The 19,618-nt window shown below is 36.3% G+C and overlaps 1 protein-coding gene across 1 annotated transcript in view; it reads right to left on the reverse strand.

The window, feature by feature from the left end:
- Positions 1-19,618, reverse strand: part of LOC114701477 (limbic system associated membrane protein) — a 2,116,569-nt gene that overhangs the window by 1,310,674 nt on the left and 786,277 nt on the right. The window contains exon 2 of the mRNA XM_037209988.1: positions 17,512-17,571. Within this exon, the coding sequence (XP_037065883.1) occupies positions 17,512-17,571 (60 nt within the window). The remainder of the gene's footprint in view (positions 1-17,511; positions 17,572-19,618) is intronic.

The following is a 19,618-nucleotide window of genomic DNA, read 5'->3' on the forward strand; positions in this document are numbered from 1 at the left end:
CGCAGCTGGCAGTGACTCCTTCTGCTTCCTGTTCTTTCTTTTCTCCTCTCTGTTAGTCCCGCCTATACTTCCTTCCTAGCCACAGGCCATCAGTGTTTTATTTATTGACCAATCAGAGCAACACATTTGCCATACAGAACATCCCACAGCAGTATTTTATCATAGCCACAGAAATAAAACTAGAACATGAAGGATTATTCTATTCCTCCCTAGATTATTGAATCAAAATCAACATTTCATCAAGATATTCAGGTATTTACAAAGTTCCAAACCACTCAGGACAGCCTGTCTTCCTTTTGTGTTCTGTGTAAAGTGTCTCAGCTCATGTATCCTTCATTTTAGTTTAACTATATACCAGGCTGAAAAGTAGGAATGTATGTTTTCATATTTGTATTTCCCTGAAGTACTGAAGTTAGTTCAGTAATCACCCTTAGGCTATCATATCATAGCTTTACAACCATTGACTTATCAATGCTTAGAATTTTCTGATCTCAAGTCATATCCTTTTATGCTTCACAGTAATTTCTGTCTTCAAGGTTCTCCCTAAAGCACAATTGCGGAAAGACAAGGCTAAGATGGAGAACCCACAACACAGAGATGTACCAACCCACCTTATACAAAAGAATGAGTCTTGCAAGAATTTTCTATTGTACAAGCAAGTTTTTATCACTGTGGTTTGAATGTCCCCTATAGGTTAATGTGTTTGAACACTCAGTCCCACATGGCCTTGCTGTTTGAAAAGATCATAGAACTTTCAGGACGTGTATTGTCTTTGAAGAAAATAAGTGACTGGAGGCAGGCCTTAAATATTTTAATTTATCAATTAGATAATTAATTCGTGTGTGTGTGTGTGTGTGTGTGTGTGTGTGTGTGTGTGTTTACCTGCATAAACATATATGCACCACATGAATTTCTGATGTCTGCAGAGGATACAGAGGGCAATTAATCCATTGGAACTGGAATTAAAAGTACTGAATTGTCACTTGTGTGCTGGGAATTGAATCTGGATCTTGTGCAAGAGCAAAGTGACCCCTTCACCACTGAGCAATATCTCCAAGCCCATCCTTGAAGTTTTTACAGCTATCCCATTTCTTTTTCAGTCTTTAATCCCAAAGTGTAGATGCAATGTCTTCAGCCAACCCCTTCTCATACCACCATGATGCCTTCCTTGACTGTTGCCACATCCTCCTCCATGATGGACGTTATCCCCCCAGAGTATATGTATGTGGTAGTTGGGAATAGGCTAACCTGAACATTTTGTGCTTTCCCTCTGTCCTAGGGTTACCACTGTGATGATGAAACACCATGAGCAAAAGCAAGTTGGGGAGCAAAGGGTTTATTTGACTCATACTTTCATGCCATAGTCTATTATTGAAGGAAGTCAGGACAGAAACTCAAATGGAGCTGAAACCTGGAGGCAGAAGCTCATGTAGAGGCCGTGGAGGGGCACAGTCACAATTACATCAAAGTAAACCAAACTCCAACAATATAAAATATTCAGTGTCCAATATTCAACATCTGGGATTCACTTATGATCTTCTGGGCTCCTCCTAAGGACTCAAGTCATTTCTCTGGCTATGCCCTCTGCAACACACAGAGCCTGTCTTATAGGCCAGCTCCACTCTATAGCTGCTGATTTTCTTGGTTGACTTCCCGTGGTACTAAAATCTCCCAAATGCTGGTATGTTCTGTTGCAACAGGGCTGCAATTTTTACTGATAGCCTCTTCTTGGCTCTCTTCTAGGACACCAACACTGCCACACAATGCCAAGCATCAGTTGTTTTGTATGACCTCTTCATACCTTCAAAACCAGTACCACCTATGTGATTGTTACATTTCCAAGTTCAACTGCCAGCACAAGGTACAACCTTGGCATCCTCTGAAACACAGTTTACATGTGCTCATTCTGAGAAAACACATTTCAGATCTCACCTCAATGATCCTGTTCTCTTGTTATCAACTACCAATTTCTTTAGTTCCAGCTAACTACCATCAATTGTTCCAGTAAGGCAAGGGTTTTACTTCAGTATTTCTGGTATCCTGTTAATAGCAGCTGACTGTTCATCCCTAGCTGACCAGGATCACATATTCTCAACACAAAATAGATAGAGTTATTAAAGGACTCTCAACTTCCTCTGAAATTTCACAAGCCAAGGCTCCATCATCTGTTCTACTCTTAATATTTTTATCTTCCAAGTGCCAAGTGAGTCCAGTGAGCTCTCCACACTCAAAGCCTTTTCTAGCCCAAAAATAGTACAGCCAGGTCTGTTGCAGCAATATTCTGGTATCTACTTCTATACTATTCAGGGTTGCTGTTGCTATGATGAAGCATCATGACCAAAAGCAAGTGGTAGAGTCCAGGGTTTGTTTGGCTTATATTTCTACATCATAGTCTATCACTGAAGGAAATCAGGACAGGAACTCAAGCTGGGCAAGAATCTGGAGGCAGAAGCTGATGTAGAGGCCATGGAGAAGTGCTGCTCACAGGCTTGCTCCTATGACTTTCTCAGCCTGATTTCTTATAGAACCCAGGACTACCAGCTCAGGTGTGGTCACACCCACAATGAGGTTGTTCCTCCTTCATCAATCACTAGTTAAGAAAATGTCTTACAGGATTGCCTATAGCCTGATCTTAGCTTAACTGAAGTTCCCACCTCTCAAATGACTTTGGCTTATGGCAAGTTGACATAAAACTATCCAGCACATCTTCCATGAAAGTAAGTATAATGTATATCTGAAGACCTTGGAAAAATCAAATGGTCTTGACAGTAGGTCAAGTCTTCTAAAACTTGAATGTAAAGACAGGCTATTATAACAGAAATTCTAGTGATATAAATTGGGCTAGTTTTGTTCTTGAATGACTGCTGTCACACGTTAATACCAAACATAAAAAGAAATAATCTACTTTACATGGGAAAATCTACTGGATATCATGAACAGTACAATAGAGTACAAATACAACCTCAATTTGAATGGGGTCTATACAGCTCAGTTCCTAACTCTTCCTAGATGCCTCTTTGCCTCGTGCTAGTCTTATATCCTTAAAATATCAGGTGACACTGTGGACCACAAACAGTCATTAAGTTGTAAACTGTCAGCTACATACTCAGGAATGATAGAATGGGGCCAGATGATAGCTCTAGATTTGAATTTATAGGACCACACCTATTGACTTCCATAGTGGCTGCCAAGTCTACGTCCCTATCAGCCATGCAGAATGGTACCTATCACCATCCATCCTTGTCAGCATTTGTTTTATTCCTTTTTTCTTTTGTTTTATCATTATCACTTTGATAAGGTAAGATAGAACCTCAATGCAACTTTTAGGTATTTTTCTGATGGCTAAGAAGGCTGAACATTTTTTTACTTATGTTTATTGACCATCTGCACTTATTCCTTTGAGAAATATCTGTTTAATTCAATTTTTATCAATTGATTAGACAATTTAGTCTTGAGTTATTGAATTCTTTATTTATTTTAGACATTAATCCTTTGCCAGGTAAATAAATAGCAAAGATTTTTCTCTCATTCTATACACAATCTCTTCACTCTGAACATTGTTTTCTTCATTGTGTTGAAACACTTGAATTTTATGCAATTCCACTTGTTAATCTTCCTATTATTTTTTGATTTGTTTAGATTAGTGTGATCTGCATTGGATTCCTGATCTAACTGTACAGTAATGGACTTGGTTACTCTAATTTCTTAAGACCATGGATGATAATTTGTTACAGTGGCAAAAGGAAACCCATGCACTTTGTTGTGCAAAGAGATTTTTCCCACAACACTTCTGAAGACTGAGGTGTCTAACTTTCTAGTTTGAGAGAAGACTAGATATTTACTTATTAGTACTATTTTTATTTTCACTAAGTGGTCTCAAAGATTGCCTTAAAATACAAAATATGTATTTTTAAGAATTCATAAAATTAAATATGTGACTAGAATCCACAAGAGTCATGAGAATAATAGTGTCAGATTTGAAAAAATATAATGCTACAAATGAAGTATTTGAGTGCAGAGGACGCTATGAACTTATTTCTCTTCTACTATCAAAGAACATTCTGAGCATATGTTATATGGCCCCCTGAGTTCATACTTAGTTCTGGTAGCACACAACTACCATAAAAGATAACAACCTAGTTGGGACTGATTAGAGTAAACTAAAAAGAAAAATAATCTCAGAAAATGGTTACTACTGTGGTACACAAGAAACACTGAAAACAGTTAGAAAATCGAAATAATGTTGTATAACATACATACATCCCTCCAGAGGTTTGAAGCGGGAGATAACAGGAGTCTAGAGAAAACTTCTCAAAACGACACAGCCTCATGTGATTCCTCACAGTTCTTGACTTAATTGTAGTCTGATTATATTTCAGGGGAATTTTGCATGACTCTCAGGCAGCACAAATGATTAAATCCAACACTCAAAATTTTATAGCCAATGAGGATTTTAGTTAATTTTATACCAAGCATTACCTTCAAACTATTAGCTCCTGTGGAGGAAAGTGTAAGATTTCTATGAATGATGACATAAACAACAGGATACCTATCAAAATACAAATGCAGTAATTATAACTCAAGCAGGTTAAAGTAAATTGTCTTTTGCACAGACTAGGTCATGTTTGACCTTGGTACAGTCAGTGGGGAGATTCTGGGAAAGTCCAGAGCTGTGTGGTAATAAAACACTCTTTCAGTCAGGGATCTCACTGATGATTTAAAATATAGGTTTTACCCAAAAAAAAAAAAAGACCTTGCTCAGGAAGGAAACTCTAGAAATTTTAAAGTTATTAAATATCTTAACTGGTAACACAATAGTCTTGAAATTTGATTTTTTTTTTTTTTGCCTTATAGAGTGTTTACTAACTATCATACTCACAGTGGGTAATTTCTGAGGAGTGGATGTAAAAAAATATTTCTCAAGTGATGCATTTTAAAATGCTTATTTTCTTTATGCTAGAAAATTCAATAACGGAAATGATTCAAACTAGATTGTATCTATTTTATCCAGAATTCCTACAGCCCTCCAGAGAGTAAACAACAAGTCCCTGAGCAACAGTCTTAGAAGTCAAAATTCAGAATGTATTGATTCATTTTATAATAGTAAGGTACTTTCTGTCATCTTTTTTTATTTATGAAATTCTATTACTGGAGTCTACAGCAATTTATAAACTGGTCTACATAGAGCTTATAAAGACTTGGCCTTGGCCAAGGAGAGGAAAGAGGAAGGGAGAGATTGTTCATCATAGTTGTTAAAGTATCGTTTGCCTTTGTTTTTTTCATTCACTCTTCCTCTTTTTTTTGTGAAAACCAATTGATTGGTATAGATGGAAAATATTTCAAATATTAATAATTCAACCAATTTTATCAAAAATGTGCTTGAAAGGTGAAAATAAATTTAAAGATATGTTTTGAATGAAATGACTATGCATTTTAAATGTGTGAGACAGTCAGTGGTGTGTGCGCAAGTGCATGCGCATATGTATGTGTGTACCTGTATATTTTATTTTCTGTTCCTTTTGACTGTCTAAGAATTAAAAGATTTTATTGCTCTACTATTCTGTGTTTTTTCTTCCTAATGTATGTCTTATATCTTCCATATCATCAATAATGAATATTTACTGTGTGGATGTTTAAGCACTTCATGATTTATGGACTGATCTTCTTACGGGACCAATTTTTACTAGGTTCAATTAGTTAGTGGAAACCTTGTGTTTTATGAGGACAATGGTCTGTTTACTTTACCTTCTTGTGTCTAAGAAAAGTACTAAGAGCTATATGAGAGCAAGTCTGGCTAAATTCCATGATTTCAAGGTATGTAAAGGATGATACCCCTGAATGGTGGAATTTCTTATCTTAAGTAGCATAGAATATGAAGCATTGTTTCTGTTGGTAGTCATAACTGGATTGCAATTCTTACTGCACCCTGTAGTGAGGACTAAATGACTTCAGGATAGATCATGTAATCCTTCTGCATAAAATGGGTCATAGGGGGCTAAATATGATCAAAGTATATTATATACATATATTTAAATGCCACAATGAAACAAATTATTTTGTACAATTAATGTATGTTAATTTACTTTTTCCATTTCTTTGTTGCTGAATTTAAATGAGAGAACATAGGAAGTTTGGCAGTGTAGTAAGTAAAACTAGACGGATGATAAATATTTCTTTCCTTTGTCTTAGGCTATCTTCCTCATAGGAGTTCTACTATTGACAGTGTTTGCTGTAATCTTTCTTCTTGCTAAGCAAAGTAGTGTTAATTTTCACTTGTATTTAAATGACAATCACTAACAATCATTTCTAATTTTCATTTATGATTTTTATACAAATACATATAGTTCCCTTTATAAATTTTTCATAGCCTCAATCTTTATACTTCCAAACTTAAGAGTAGTAACAACTACACATGAATTTGTCATTTATGCCCAGATAAACAAATACTTAAATTTGATCAATACAAAATTAATCAATTTTGTTGGATTTCTCACAGTCTTCTCTATTTCATCTTTCCTTTTTGTCTATATCATAATTTTCTTGGGAGAAGACATGAGTCTCCATGAAATACTTAGAATATAATTTCCATTGTTAATAGAGGCTTAATTAAAAAAAAATTTCTTTTTTTTTCTGAAGCCCTACTATTTTTTTTCACCAGGTTCATCAGTGTGTAATTGAATTTGTGTCTTCAAGGTACATTCTGGCTTTCTGCTTCAAACCCTGTTATTGACATTTACTGCCATATCGACAATCTGAACTCTGTTCTTTCTTCATGGACTCTAATCCTTTACTGCTTCATCTAATCATCTTTAAGTATTGTTGGCTTTTTCTTTTCTACTGTTTATTATGAGTCTCGGATCTATTGACAGCAAGCTCTTATCTTCAGCCTTTTCTAAAGCCTTCTTTTAACAGGAATGGATGAGGAATCGGCTTGCTCTGTTACAGGAATTTGCACATGGAGAAGCACCAGTGGAGGACACAGAAAGCAGATGGTGCTGGTGGAAGGGGAGCAGACTATGGAAAAATGGGTAAAGCGATCCTCATGAAGGTGATGTGGGATGACATGAATGGTATGACTGAGAGGAGAGAAATCCAACAGAGCTGAGTTGGGAACCAGATATCAACAACCTGTAACTTAGACACAGGCCTAAATGGGAGAAGAGAACTAAGAGTTTTACAACTAAAATCAAGTACATAATATGCTAGCCAATTCTTACTACAAGCAAATCCCTTGCACATGTGCTTGCTATCTCAGTAGGCTTCAATTGCAGCACTTGAGCTGAAACATTTTTCTATGACTGTCCAGAGAGCAAACAGTATGCTGCTATTACATTTACTAACTTCATATACCTCCACCTCCCTCTGTGTCTTCTCCATTTCCCCTGCTTTTTTGTTTTGTTTTGTTCTGTTTTTGTTGTTGTTGTTGTTTTTTTTTTTGAGAAAGGAATTTACATAGCCCAATAGTTGGCTTTTTACACTGTATAACCAGGATTCGGCCTTGGACCTTAGACTCCCCATCTTCCTAACTCTCCATCCCTAATGCAAGATTGCAGGCACACATTATCACAGCAAGGGAGGCTAGCTTCTTAAAGGATCAGGACCATCTTACTCCTCTAAAGACTTGTATCCAAGAATAACTACTTCAGCAGCACCTTGACTTTTTCCTCCACGTGCACTTTTTCCCCCAGGAGCTCCCGAGGTTCTATGCACTGCTCTTTCATTAACAACCATTGGTTAGACTATTCCTAACGCAACTTCCCCTTCTGAATTTAACCACATTCACTTGTCTATGCAAAAAAGCTATTTCTGCTTCTGATAGTCTTGACTGCTTTAAGCTAAAAACTGATCATGGTAATGAGATACTAATTCTAATTCAGGTCCACTCCTATAACAAGCAATACTCCCTAGAGGAGTGACTAGGTCTAAGGAATATTTGTCCATCTAGCCAGAGCTTGTACTTGATGGTGAAAGAAAATGAGATTCTTATTATTCAGCCCTCTTTACCGTCTTCCTCCCTTTTAACATGTGTGAGAACTATGTCGAGTTTGGAATTCTCTTCCTGAAGATTCCAGCCATTCTCCTTTATTTTTCAAAGTTTCCCTCCAATATGTCTATTGCAATCCAAACAGATTAATATGCTTTTCAAGGACCAAATTACATCTCTTACAACTGCCCTGTGCATGTTTTAACATGATGTTCATTGATATTAATAACAACAGGTTTGTTTTGTTCATGTTTGAAGTAATATTTTCTCTGAATACAATGGATTTTTCTTCCCTGCTTATCTTTTTATAGTTTCTTGGAGCTTCTAATATGATGAAAGAATCTCAGATTAAATTCAAATAGATTTGTATTTGTTTGTTTTTTTTGCATTTTGTTTTTTTTTTTTTGTTTTATTTTTCTTACCAATTATGTCTGAACTTCCTATGAATCTATTCCCTCCCTAGGAACTCTGTGTTAGTTTGAATGAGGATGGCTCCATGGACCCCTCTATTTGAATGTTTGGTTCCCAGTTGCAACTGGGAAGGACCTGGAAGTGTGGTGTTTTGGAGGAAGTATGTCACTGGGGGTGGGCTTTGAGTGTTCAAAAGCCCATGCCATTCCCATTTAGCTCTCTGCCATGTGCTTGTGGCCCAGATGGAAGCTCCCAGCTACTGCTCCACCGGCATGTCTGCTGCCTACTGTCATGCTCCCACCATGATGGTCATGAACCATGAGTCAGCAAATTAAATGTTTTCTTTTACAACTTGCTCTGGTTATGATGTTTGGTGATGGCAATGGAAAAGTAACTAAGATAAACTCTAGATGTGAACATTGCCTAGCCAAGTATTTATCAAGGGAGACAGTGTAAGAGGAGTTCAGAGAGGAGCCTGCTGCAGTCTCATAGTTCTGATCTACACACACACACACACACACACACACACACACACACAACTCCTAAGTCTCAGTCTATAGATTTAATCTCTTTCTAAATTATTAGGTCTGTGTGTTCCAATTTACCAATTTATGGCTGGGAAGCTCCTTAAGCTCCTTACAAGTTAACTGAATTTTCTTTCTTAATTCCCGACCTCATTTTCCCTCTTGAATTTGTTAATTTTTAGGATTCCTCTTCCCACTCAAATTTCCCCTGGACATTGATCTGAGACTTAATGTTAATCTAAGACTCTTTTTTCTTCCTTGTATCATGCAACACAACTCTCTTCTTTTATCTAACTAGGTGAAACATGTCTTCTTGCAATTACAAAGGATTTCAGGCCCTTCTCCATTTCTGTTGCTGGTTCCCATGCTCTATCATCCAGATATGATTGTAGCTTTTCACTGCTCTCTTCCATGCTATTTTATCCCACCACATACAAGCCTATTTACTTGCAAATAACAACAAATAAAATACTATTTAAATCATGATATTATTTTGAGTATACAAACTTTTACCTTAACTGACTAATTTTGGTTTCTTTAACATACTAGAGTGATTCTATCTACTTTGGTTTACATAAAAAGTAATTTTAATTATTAATGATTATAATAATAATGTTTGAATATAAATACATTAAGAATTAGAACACATTTATAATTATTCTTTTCCAAAAATTATGACCTACACATTGATTGACTTCTTAGGTATAGCTGTTACTTATGTGCAACTTTGGATGAGATCATTTTCCATATATTTAAATGTCTACTTTCACATTTATTGAGAAAGAAAAAAATTGAAAACTCAGTCTTCAAGATCAAAACCTCCCATGTAATTATTATACAGGCCTGACTGTTCTTAACTTCCAAGATCAGATAAGACTGGGCATGTTCATTGTGGTATGGCCTTAGACACACTAAGCAAGCTCCCAAAGGAGAGAATCAACCAACAGTCCTATATACCTATAACATCTATGACACGCATGAGCAGCAAATCAATGACTAGCAGGGCATGATAACTCTGCGTGGTACATTAGTGAAATGTGTACTTTAGAGGTAACCAACAGCTCTCTAACTGGTCTTAATTACAGGAGGGAGACCTTGACTGATACAGGAAACCTAGCTCACTTCTCAGTGCTTGGTTATCAGAAGAGATTCTACAGCTACTAATTTACTAAACCAGCATAACCCCTAACAACATTTTATAAACATTTGTCCTTATACACACAGATAAGTGTGGTCTTCATTCCTATGTAAGAAACTTCTCCTTGCCACAACAGATGGAGACCACTACAGAAAACCAAAACCAATCAAAATGCAGAGTTGTAGAGCTTTCTCTCATTGGATACATCTACAAAACACCCCTTTACCTATGACTCGGAAAATTTAAGAGAGGGCAAATCGATTATAAGAGCCAGAGTATCAGAAAGTTTTCTGTGAGATTGTCTCTCCTAATAATATCAGAAGAAAGCTAACCCCAGAGTCTCGCCAACATGACCTCCCAAAAGTGAGCTGAACAAGGATCACACCAATGAACATGCCAAACCGGATGGAGAAAAGCCCATAAAACCTCAACCCTGCACAAAGGACGATAGGCAACTGAGGATAGCTGTGAATGCAAGGGGCAGCCTTCTCCAGAGAAAAGCATACAAATCAGTTGTCCAGTGTGAAACAGCCCTGAAAACAAATATACAAATAACATTGTATAGACCCAGTATGTACACACACACACACACTCACACACACACACAGTCTCTATCTCTCTCTCTCTCTCTCTCTCTCTCTCTCTCTCTCTCTCACACACACACACACACACACACACACACACACACACACACAATTAATTAAAAGGGAGGCCATGTATTTGAAACAGAGCAGAGGGACATAGGGGAGGGTTTGTATGGAGGAAAGAGGGGGAGAAATGTTGTAATTAAATTACAATCTCAAAAATAAAATAAGCACTGTTTTAAGTAAAAGATCAAGGCCAACATCCCTAATGTGAATTTCATAGCTTTTTATAATCTGAGCTGTATCTTTTTAATGGAAATATAATTACACCTATTATTATAATTATAAATATAATTATTCTCTACTTCTTACCTATTCTCTACTGTAACAAGAAAACAATACTAAGCTTGAAAAATCTAAATAATTGCTACTCACGTACTGTGTATCATTTATGTCTGCTATTTCACCTGAGTTTTTTTTTTTTTTCTCCTGTTGCTGCCTATACCTAAAGTGCCCTGGTGCTTTATCATACACTGTGGTGGTATGAAATTCAGACAGAAATGTCATCACTCTCATAAAACTTGACTCTCCTCTTCTTCCCTTGAGGAAACCTTTGGCATACAAAAATTTAGTATTAATTTACCTACTCTACAGGTTGGTAGGTAATGCTTTCCAGTTCATCTTCTACTTCTAAAAATACTAATGTAATCGTATACTGAAATATAATACCCTTGAAAGTAAAACTATCTATAGTTTCCATAATGTCATGGTATCAAGTAAAAGAACTTTCAAAATTCATTCATTTGATAAATTTATTCTGTAGTTTTATAGTACCTTCAGTGAGAAATTTTTCTATACATCTCCTTTCTGAGTCATTTATTTATATACTGAATCAGAGGTATCCTATCATTTCATCCTGGAAGTAACAGGGTTACAACTTTTCTATTTGAAGTGGAAGAAATTATCACTGATCTTGGTTTTATGCTTATCAGCTAATTTCACCTTTTCCTCGGTCTTTGCATGGTTTGGAGTGACAAATCTAATGTAGATTTCATGATATAGCTCTTCAAAAAAGCTAGATAGATACAATGTCTCCCTTAAAGACATTGTTGTCACCTTGTCATAGAGTCTGCCTGCAGAACAGACAGCAAACATCTGCTTTCTTGCTTGGCATCAATCTTATTTGCCCCTGGAATCCACAGGTAGTGCTGGAAGTAAGACCAGTTCAGTTTGGGTAGATGAATTTGATGCATGTTGAGGAAATATTGTAAAAAGAAAAATGACTTTAACATTAAATCATAAAGACATAAAATATATTATTGTAGAGGTAAGGCGGGACCAAGAAAGGCCACCTAACTTAGTTCTTCACCTGGGAGACAGAGACAGTCTAACTTCTGAAACAATGGTAATCTCCCGCTGTCCTCAGAATAATAGGGAACTTTAATATATTAAACAGTTTCATGTTTCCCACTACAAATTTTACTTTTGTATGGTGATTAGCAAAAAGAAAAATTTTCCACAACATAACAGTTATGTCAGAAAAAGTATGATAACACCAGTGTTGGCTGGGCTGCAGTCATAAGTTTGAACTATTTAGTAACATCATATACTCTGACGTTTAACAACTAGAATGTAAACATTTTTATCATGACAGGAACTTAGTTTCTAAGATGACCTTTAGAAAATATTAAGGAAAGTCAAGGGTGTAAAACTCCTCTCCTTTGCAGAAGTCAGAGGCTAATGTAAAAGGGCTACTTCTAGCAAGGGTTTGTATGGACCAACCGTTTCTGTCACTCCTTGGGGACTACAATAGTAGAAACTCAAAGCTGTTTACTCAGACAGAGACAATGCTTGTTAATAAAATAAATCAAAGACTTTGGACTACTTTCCAAAATGGGGATTGTAACAGAAGCCTTTTAAGTGTCTCAGTTTTATCACGATGCAATTGGTTTGATAGAAGACATTTGGTATTTAGGACACCATAGGAACTACACTCCTAAAACTGCTGATCTGCTATGGTTGCCAAAGAATTTGTCACAAGCATTATGGTCTCCATGCATTGGTGAGCTCTCATAAATCAGTTCTGACTGCAGACTCTGTGGGCAAATATCATATACAAGACCGAAGAGCATTTCAGTCTCACAGTGGAGTTTGTTTCCCAACAGAAGAAGAAATCAGCAAATATTTCAAGGACAAAGAGGAGTCTTTGTGCCAGATATGCCTGACTCACAACAGAATCCTGTCATTGAATAGTGCACACTTGTTCTTTACTCTCTTCCCCTCTTCTCTCTCTCTCTCTCTCTCTCTCTCTTCTCTCTCTCTCTCTCTCTCTCTCTCCCTCCCTCTCTCTCCCCTCTCTCTCTCTCTCTCTCTCTCTCTCTCTCTCTCTCTCTCTCTCTCTCTCTCTCTCACTCACACACACACACACACACACACACACACACTGTTCTGCCCTTTGCCAACCAGATCAATATTTCAGATGCAAATGAGGTAAACCCAGGGGAAGAGAGATTCATATTGAGGTGTGAAAACATTTCAGGAAGAAAAAGACAGATCCGTTTAAGTGTACAAATACACCCAATAAATCATGGTGAGGTTGGTGGGGTGACTGTTCTTCCTTCTGGCAGCTTTGTAATTACTTGCTCAACACAGCAACAACTTTCTTTGGAAACAGTCACTCTATATGCAAGACAATTATAGCACTGGACATCTTTGCTGGCCAAAGCTAAAGCTATGTACGTCACAATCCATTAAGTAGGAGATGTATCTGAACAGCCTGAAGTTTATTAAACCCAAGTGCTACTTTCCCCTATCACTTTTCTCAAGGTCTCCCAAGGGCAGTCATTGGCTATTTCTAATAGTCCATCAATCCAATCTGTAAATAATTCTAAGTCCAGACTTTCTGAATTATTAACCTGATCAATGAGAACTGAAAGCTCTCAATTCAGCTTTCCCAAAACAAGTTCTACTCTTTGGTTGAAGTGCACAATATGAGATCCTGAGAAATTCTACAATCAGTGAAAAACATTCTGTCACTTTCCCCCCTGTGGATCTGACTTGTCTGCATTCGTGTTTGAACATGTTAGAACATACTGAAATGAAAAGGACAGAAGCCGTCCTGCTTTGTGTGTGACTGAGATCTCACTTCATAAAAACTACCTGTCTTGTTTATGGCTCCCCATTTGTATTTAACTATGTAATGACTTGCATTATCCTCTAATTGGTTCCTATGTAAAAGCATCATTTTCTCAATTAGTTTGTAAGGAAAGGGGCCAAACCTTGAATGGGCTCATTTTTGCCAGCAGCAGTATGTTGGAGTCAGCTTATACAAATCTATGAAAGCCAGTTTTGAATTTTGTAGGGAATTCTGAATTATTATAAAAGTAAAAACATAAAGGCTTATAATTAACTAAATGATAATAAAAGCAAATATAATAAAGACCCAAGGCTTATTATCACCCATTTCAGTATATTTTCACATTATCTGTGGTTGTGAAGTTATTTACAGATATATATATATATATTTTGTTGGAAAAGCTTTTCTGATGATCCAGTGCTCTAGTCCTTCTATAGATTTACAGTCAATAACTTCACATTCAATGACTTACTGTGAAGAGACTAAAATGAACCTTGGTGTGAATATTTATAGCACAGAAATATACAAATACTAGATATTAGGGTTCACTCCTCTCTTCTAAAAAGCAGGGTAACATTCCAGACTATTACTGATTATTATTTAAAATTCTGGTGACAGGGGTATATTCAAGAACATGAGGGAGGAAAACACAATATTATAGAAATAAATCATTGACTTATTGTTTCACCTTATACAGACTTTGTTTGTATTTGCTTTATTCAAGCCTGTGTAATATATAGTTATCCATAGACAAGGGTGAGGACAATGTGTTCTGAGAACCTCTGTGTTGCTCCTAATGAGGATTACTTGGAATGGACATAGCATGATAATCAACAATGGGAGACTCAAAGTTCCTATTATTTTTGTTTTTGAATGCTTTGGACTTCATTCTGTGCAAAGGGTGAGGTGGAAATCCTAGTGGTAATTATGTAAAGTCTAAACAACTATAGAAAATGTGTGAAATACATTTTATTTTAGAAATAGAAAACCAGGAATTTAGAAAACTTAAGTAGAAACCCATTCATATTTTTAGCAATTGTTAGAACCTAGTAAGTCAAATTCTGTCCCTACTATTGATCAAGCACAAAACTAAACCCATGCCATCATAGTAATTTGGTCCAAGACAGAAAATGACATTTGAACTAAGGCTTAGGTGTGTTGCTAGTGTCATTGAGTATAAGGGAAACCTTGATATTGGTGACAGAAGGATAGGAATACTGGTAAGAAAAAATAAAATGAGCATACTTCTTCTGGAGGACAGGAAAGATTTGTAGATATTTGATGAACTGTCATGTAAGCAATATATTAGGCCCACCTTTGCCTTAAGGAACAATATTAGAATTTCTTTAAGTTGAAAAAAAAAGACTCATGAAAACAAAAATTTAGTAAAAAAAATGTTAAAATATGCAGTGCCCCTTTTAATGTCATAGTAAGACCCTATATCATTGGACATGTCGAGGGATGAATAATCATGGCATGACAGAGTTGGATTATACCTCTGGGTCTTTTTAAATATTTTATTGCTGTAGGAAAAGAGAGATGAGTTTGGACTCTCTTTGCTATCTCTAGTCTCATAACTGCATCATATGCAATCTAAGTTTTCTTAAAACAAGCTCTCTGGGGGGCAGCTTCCTTTCAAAGACTATTACTGAATATGTGGCCTGAGCAGTGGGCAGAGAAGTAAACTAAGTTGACAGAGCATCCATCTTTCAAGCTGCAGAAAGGTGACCTCTGACATTACAGTAGGAGACAAAGTTCTCAGCAGGTCCTTAGGCAATTGTGGAAAATGCAGCTGGAAGGAAGGTCTAGTAAAAAGGGAAAAGGGAGAGTCAGACAAGAGGTTCATGTCATTTACTCAGAAGGACTTTCCAAGTCAATAGAATATTTGCAGTACAAAACATGCCTAAGAGTAAGAATGTGGTGTATTAAAAACTGGAAAGTCACAAAAGATAGGCAGGTGACTAGTTTCACCGCATAATCTTTTAAGATCTTGCACGCAGGTTAATATGATTAATAAAAGGGAGAAACTGGCTTCCCTTAAGGTATGTTTTGTTAATTTCTTTTACTTTCAGCATCTTACTGCTTTAGTTAACAATTGAAGATTAGTTAGTTATAGTTGAAGGTTAGTTATAGTTGAAGATTAACTAGGATAGAAAGTGAATTAGATACATTTTGGACTTACCAAAATAGGATAGATAATGAAATTATTTTCTCTGATTTATCAAATACAAATGGACTAGACATTGTTTAGGTATTTATTACTTGTATATATTGTATATAGTTATTGTACTTTTGTATATAGTTTTTCTTATGTTAGTTATAACCTTTTGCTTTTTTTTTCTTTTTATTAAAATAGAAAAGGGGAAATGTGCTGGTATTCTAATTGTACTGAAATGTGATTTTGATTGTATGTTAAAAAATAAAAAACTCTAGGTACCCGGAATTTTTCTGCTGAAAGGAAGTGCTGTGTACAAGGTGGACTAGACAGCAGTTAAGAGGTCTATCCATGTGGTTAGTCTGTAAATACTGAATACAGATGTGTACTAACTTTGTAGAAGTTACTTCTCTTTGTCTAACTTATAAGCACACTGATCATGAAATCTATACTTCTGTTTAAGGTTTGTTGTGAGATAAAGTAAATAACACACTGAGTCTTGAACATTTAAGATGGTGTCAGTCTATAATAAACACTCAATAAATAATAATAATAATTACTACTGTTGTTATCATCAACTTTAAACAAGACATTTGTGGCATTGCACTAATCAGATTAAATGGAATGATTTATTTTAGTGCTACAGAGAATCAATTAAAGAATAACTAAGCCCTCTTCATTATATATAGATTGATTTATATGTAAGCAACAATCACAAGGGTATTGACATTAATTAATTTTAAACATTGGTAATAGCCGGTTAAAGTGTAGAAAGTGTGGTTATTTCAAATTTATCGAAAATTCCTATGAAAAAATTCACATCAGAAATGATTGCTTCTGTTTAATGCACATCATTTTAATAGGAAGTGTAATTGTGCCTCTAGGTACCTTTATGTAAGCTACTTGAAGAATAATAAAGTTTAAAATGTTACATTGTGTCTTCTCCAGTCCTCTGCAAGCCAAACAGCTGGCTAGCAAGGGTGGGATTTAATGACATGTTGTTCTGAATGATTTAGAATCATCACAAAAGTTAAAAGAATAGGAACATGTGCAAGGGCACATACATGATGCTTGATGGCTTTGGATTCTGGACCAGTCCTGAGATCTAGAACTTTGCTATCATTTTTAATGGGTTATAAAGTGCAGTGCAGGACCATACCCCTTAGCCACTATGAGGCTATGACATTTAAATTTCAATAATATTAAAACTACATTCCTCACTTGGTTTAAATGTTCAAAAGTCCTCAGAAGTTAGTGGCAATAGCACTGGACAGTTAGGATACAGAACAACCATATTATTCCAGAGAGTTCTAGGGTTGAGTGCTGGGAGGAGCAGGTGTGAATGGAATAAAGTGGGAACTGGAGGAGAAACCGATCTTCAGCATGGTGAAGATGATGTGGCTGGGAAGAACGCAGCAGCTGGCAAGATACAGGAATAACTGATAAGAAGCTAAGCATTGTGGCTACTGTGTGTACAATAACACTGTTATAGGAAGGGTGATAAGTTCCCATGCTAGTAGGCTTTTTCCTGTTCTTATGAATCATCCCTTAAGGTCCTTCTGTGAGTGAGGCAACCCACCTGGGATTGTGATTGGAGACAAATTTACTTCAGCAGGAGGCTGGTTCCAAAATGCCAACACTAAAGAAAACAAAAAAGAAAAAGAAAAAAAACTCACAATCTCCTAACAGTTTGGCTAACAGATTTAATGACAAATTCTTATTAGATATGATAGACACATATCCTACAGCATTGAGCTGCAAGTATTCCTCTTGCTGTGGTCCTTCTGTCCACAAATAGATAAATAGTCATATTGGCTTATATTAATCATGTTTTTCAGGATATAATATCATTCTTCATAATTAATTTTCCATTCCCAGGCATTTTTTATAAAAAAGTCATTCACATATTTTTGCATTGTGTCCCTTTACTATCAAATCCAAACCTTTTTATATCTCTTTTCTGGTCATGGTATTAAACAAGACACTGTATGACGTAAAAAGGTGACTGCTCTGACATGTGCTACCACTGAAAAATCAATGTTGTATCCTTGGCTTATTCTAAGGATGTAAGACTGCAGAACTAAGCTATGAGGTGATGTGTATGGCTCCTTAGAGAACATTTGAAGTTGTTATGTTAGATTACAGCCGGCATGTGGGGGTCTGGGACTCCTGTGCAGACTGCTCTTTGGAGATAGGCTTAAGGCAGTTCTTCCAATAGGAAATTTTTAATACAATGTAAATCCAACAATGTGTCTTTGGTGTGGGTGAATAAAGTGTGGGGGAGGGCAGGCAGCCAAGGTCAAAAGAGAGCAGTATCAAGACAGGTGCAAACTGTCATACTCAAGTACTCAGAGAAAGAGGCAGACAGAAAGAAATGGTCTACCTAAATCTCCCTGATTGATTTCCTGTTCATTCAGTTTTCTGCATCCTCAGTAAATCTTTATCCAACAGAAACTCCCAGTTGTTTGGAAATTATATTTCCTCTAAAATCTAAGATATGATGAAAAACGAATCTCCTCTAAATGAACAGAATGGTTTTGTTAAAGATGGTTATTTAACTTCAAGTACTGAATGAAACAAACAGAAATATAATAATATACACCAGTGCAGAATCCCTTCCCTGATCTGCCTCTGAGTGTCCATTCTCTGTCTTCCCACACATTCAAGATCTCCATTTCAGTCTTGTTGACAAGCTGTTTGCAGAAAAGCCGTGCTCACCAGAAGCTAAGGCAGGAAGAAATTCACATAGGACACTTGCCCTGCTTCTCTTGCATTGTGAAATGACTCTGAAAGGCTAACAACCCCATGTAATATTTGGTGGTCTTTGGCAAGCAGGGATTGATTATTAATTGCCCAAAGTGCTTCTAAGTGTAGGAATGGAAAGTTCTGGAGCAATATATAAAAGTTGGTGTCAGTTAGATCCACATTAACTCCTACTGTTTGTCTAGGAACATCACATTATGTGGAAAAAAGAGGACACTGAAGAGGATGTGCATCTCAAGTATCCACTACATTCTATTGTGGATCAACATCCTCCTCCCCTCTCCCTGTGAGGTGCAGGCTATAGCAGGCCATTCATTGTGTGAAGAGGCTGTGAGAACACATCACACAACCTCCAGACTTGTATTTCTCCCTCATAGAAAGTTTATCACAAGTCTACCATTCATGAAGCAATGTAATTTTTGGATACCACTGAAAATAACATACTGCTCCTGTATAAAAACAGACTCAAATAAAGCCTACCTAAAATGTCTATCTTCACAGTGCTGCGGTATTTGCATTTTACGGAAAACATTTTAAAATCATTTTAGTAAGTGGAATCCATTTTCTTCCATGAACTGCTAATACTGAATTCTTAATAGCTTCCCCAGGGTTTTGTGTCTTGCTATGAAACCTTGAGTGATTTCATCATTGTTGAGGCACAGTAAATAATCACAGTTTATGCTCATAAGCATAAAAGTCTCATCTATTACCCTTCCTAGGTTTTATATTCTTAAAGATAAAAAACTTATTTTCCATGCAATCTGAGTATGAGACAATGCTAAATTGGTTGATAAGCCTTGGTGAACATTGGTATAAACATTCTTAAAAGGCTTTAATGTATAATATCAGCACTTTAAATCCTTATAGAGACAATTATGCTCCAAATTTCTCAGTTTTTAAATAAGCCGCTGACTGATGCTTTC

This window comes from Peromyscus leucopus, chromosome 12, assembly GCF_004664715.2.
Source record: "Peromyscus leucopus breed LL Stock chromosome 12, UCI_PerLeu_2.1, whole genome shotgun sequence".
Lineage (NCBI taxonomy): Eukaryota > Metazoa > Chordata > Mammalia > Rodentia > Cricetidae > Peromyscus > Peromyscus leucopus.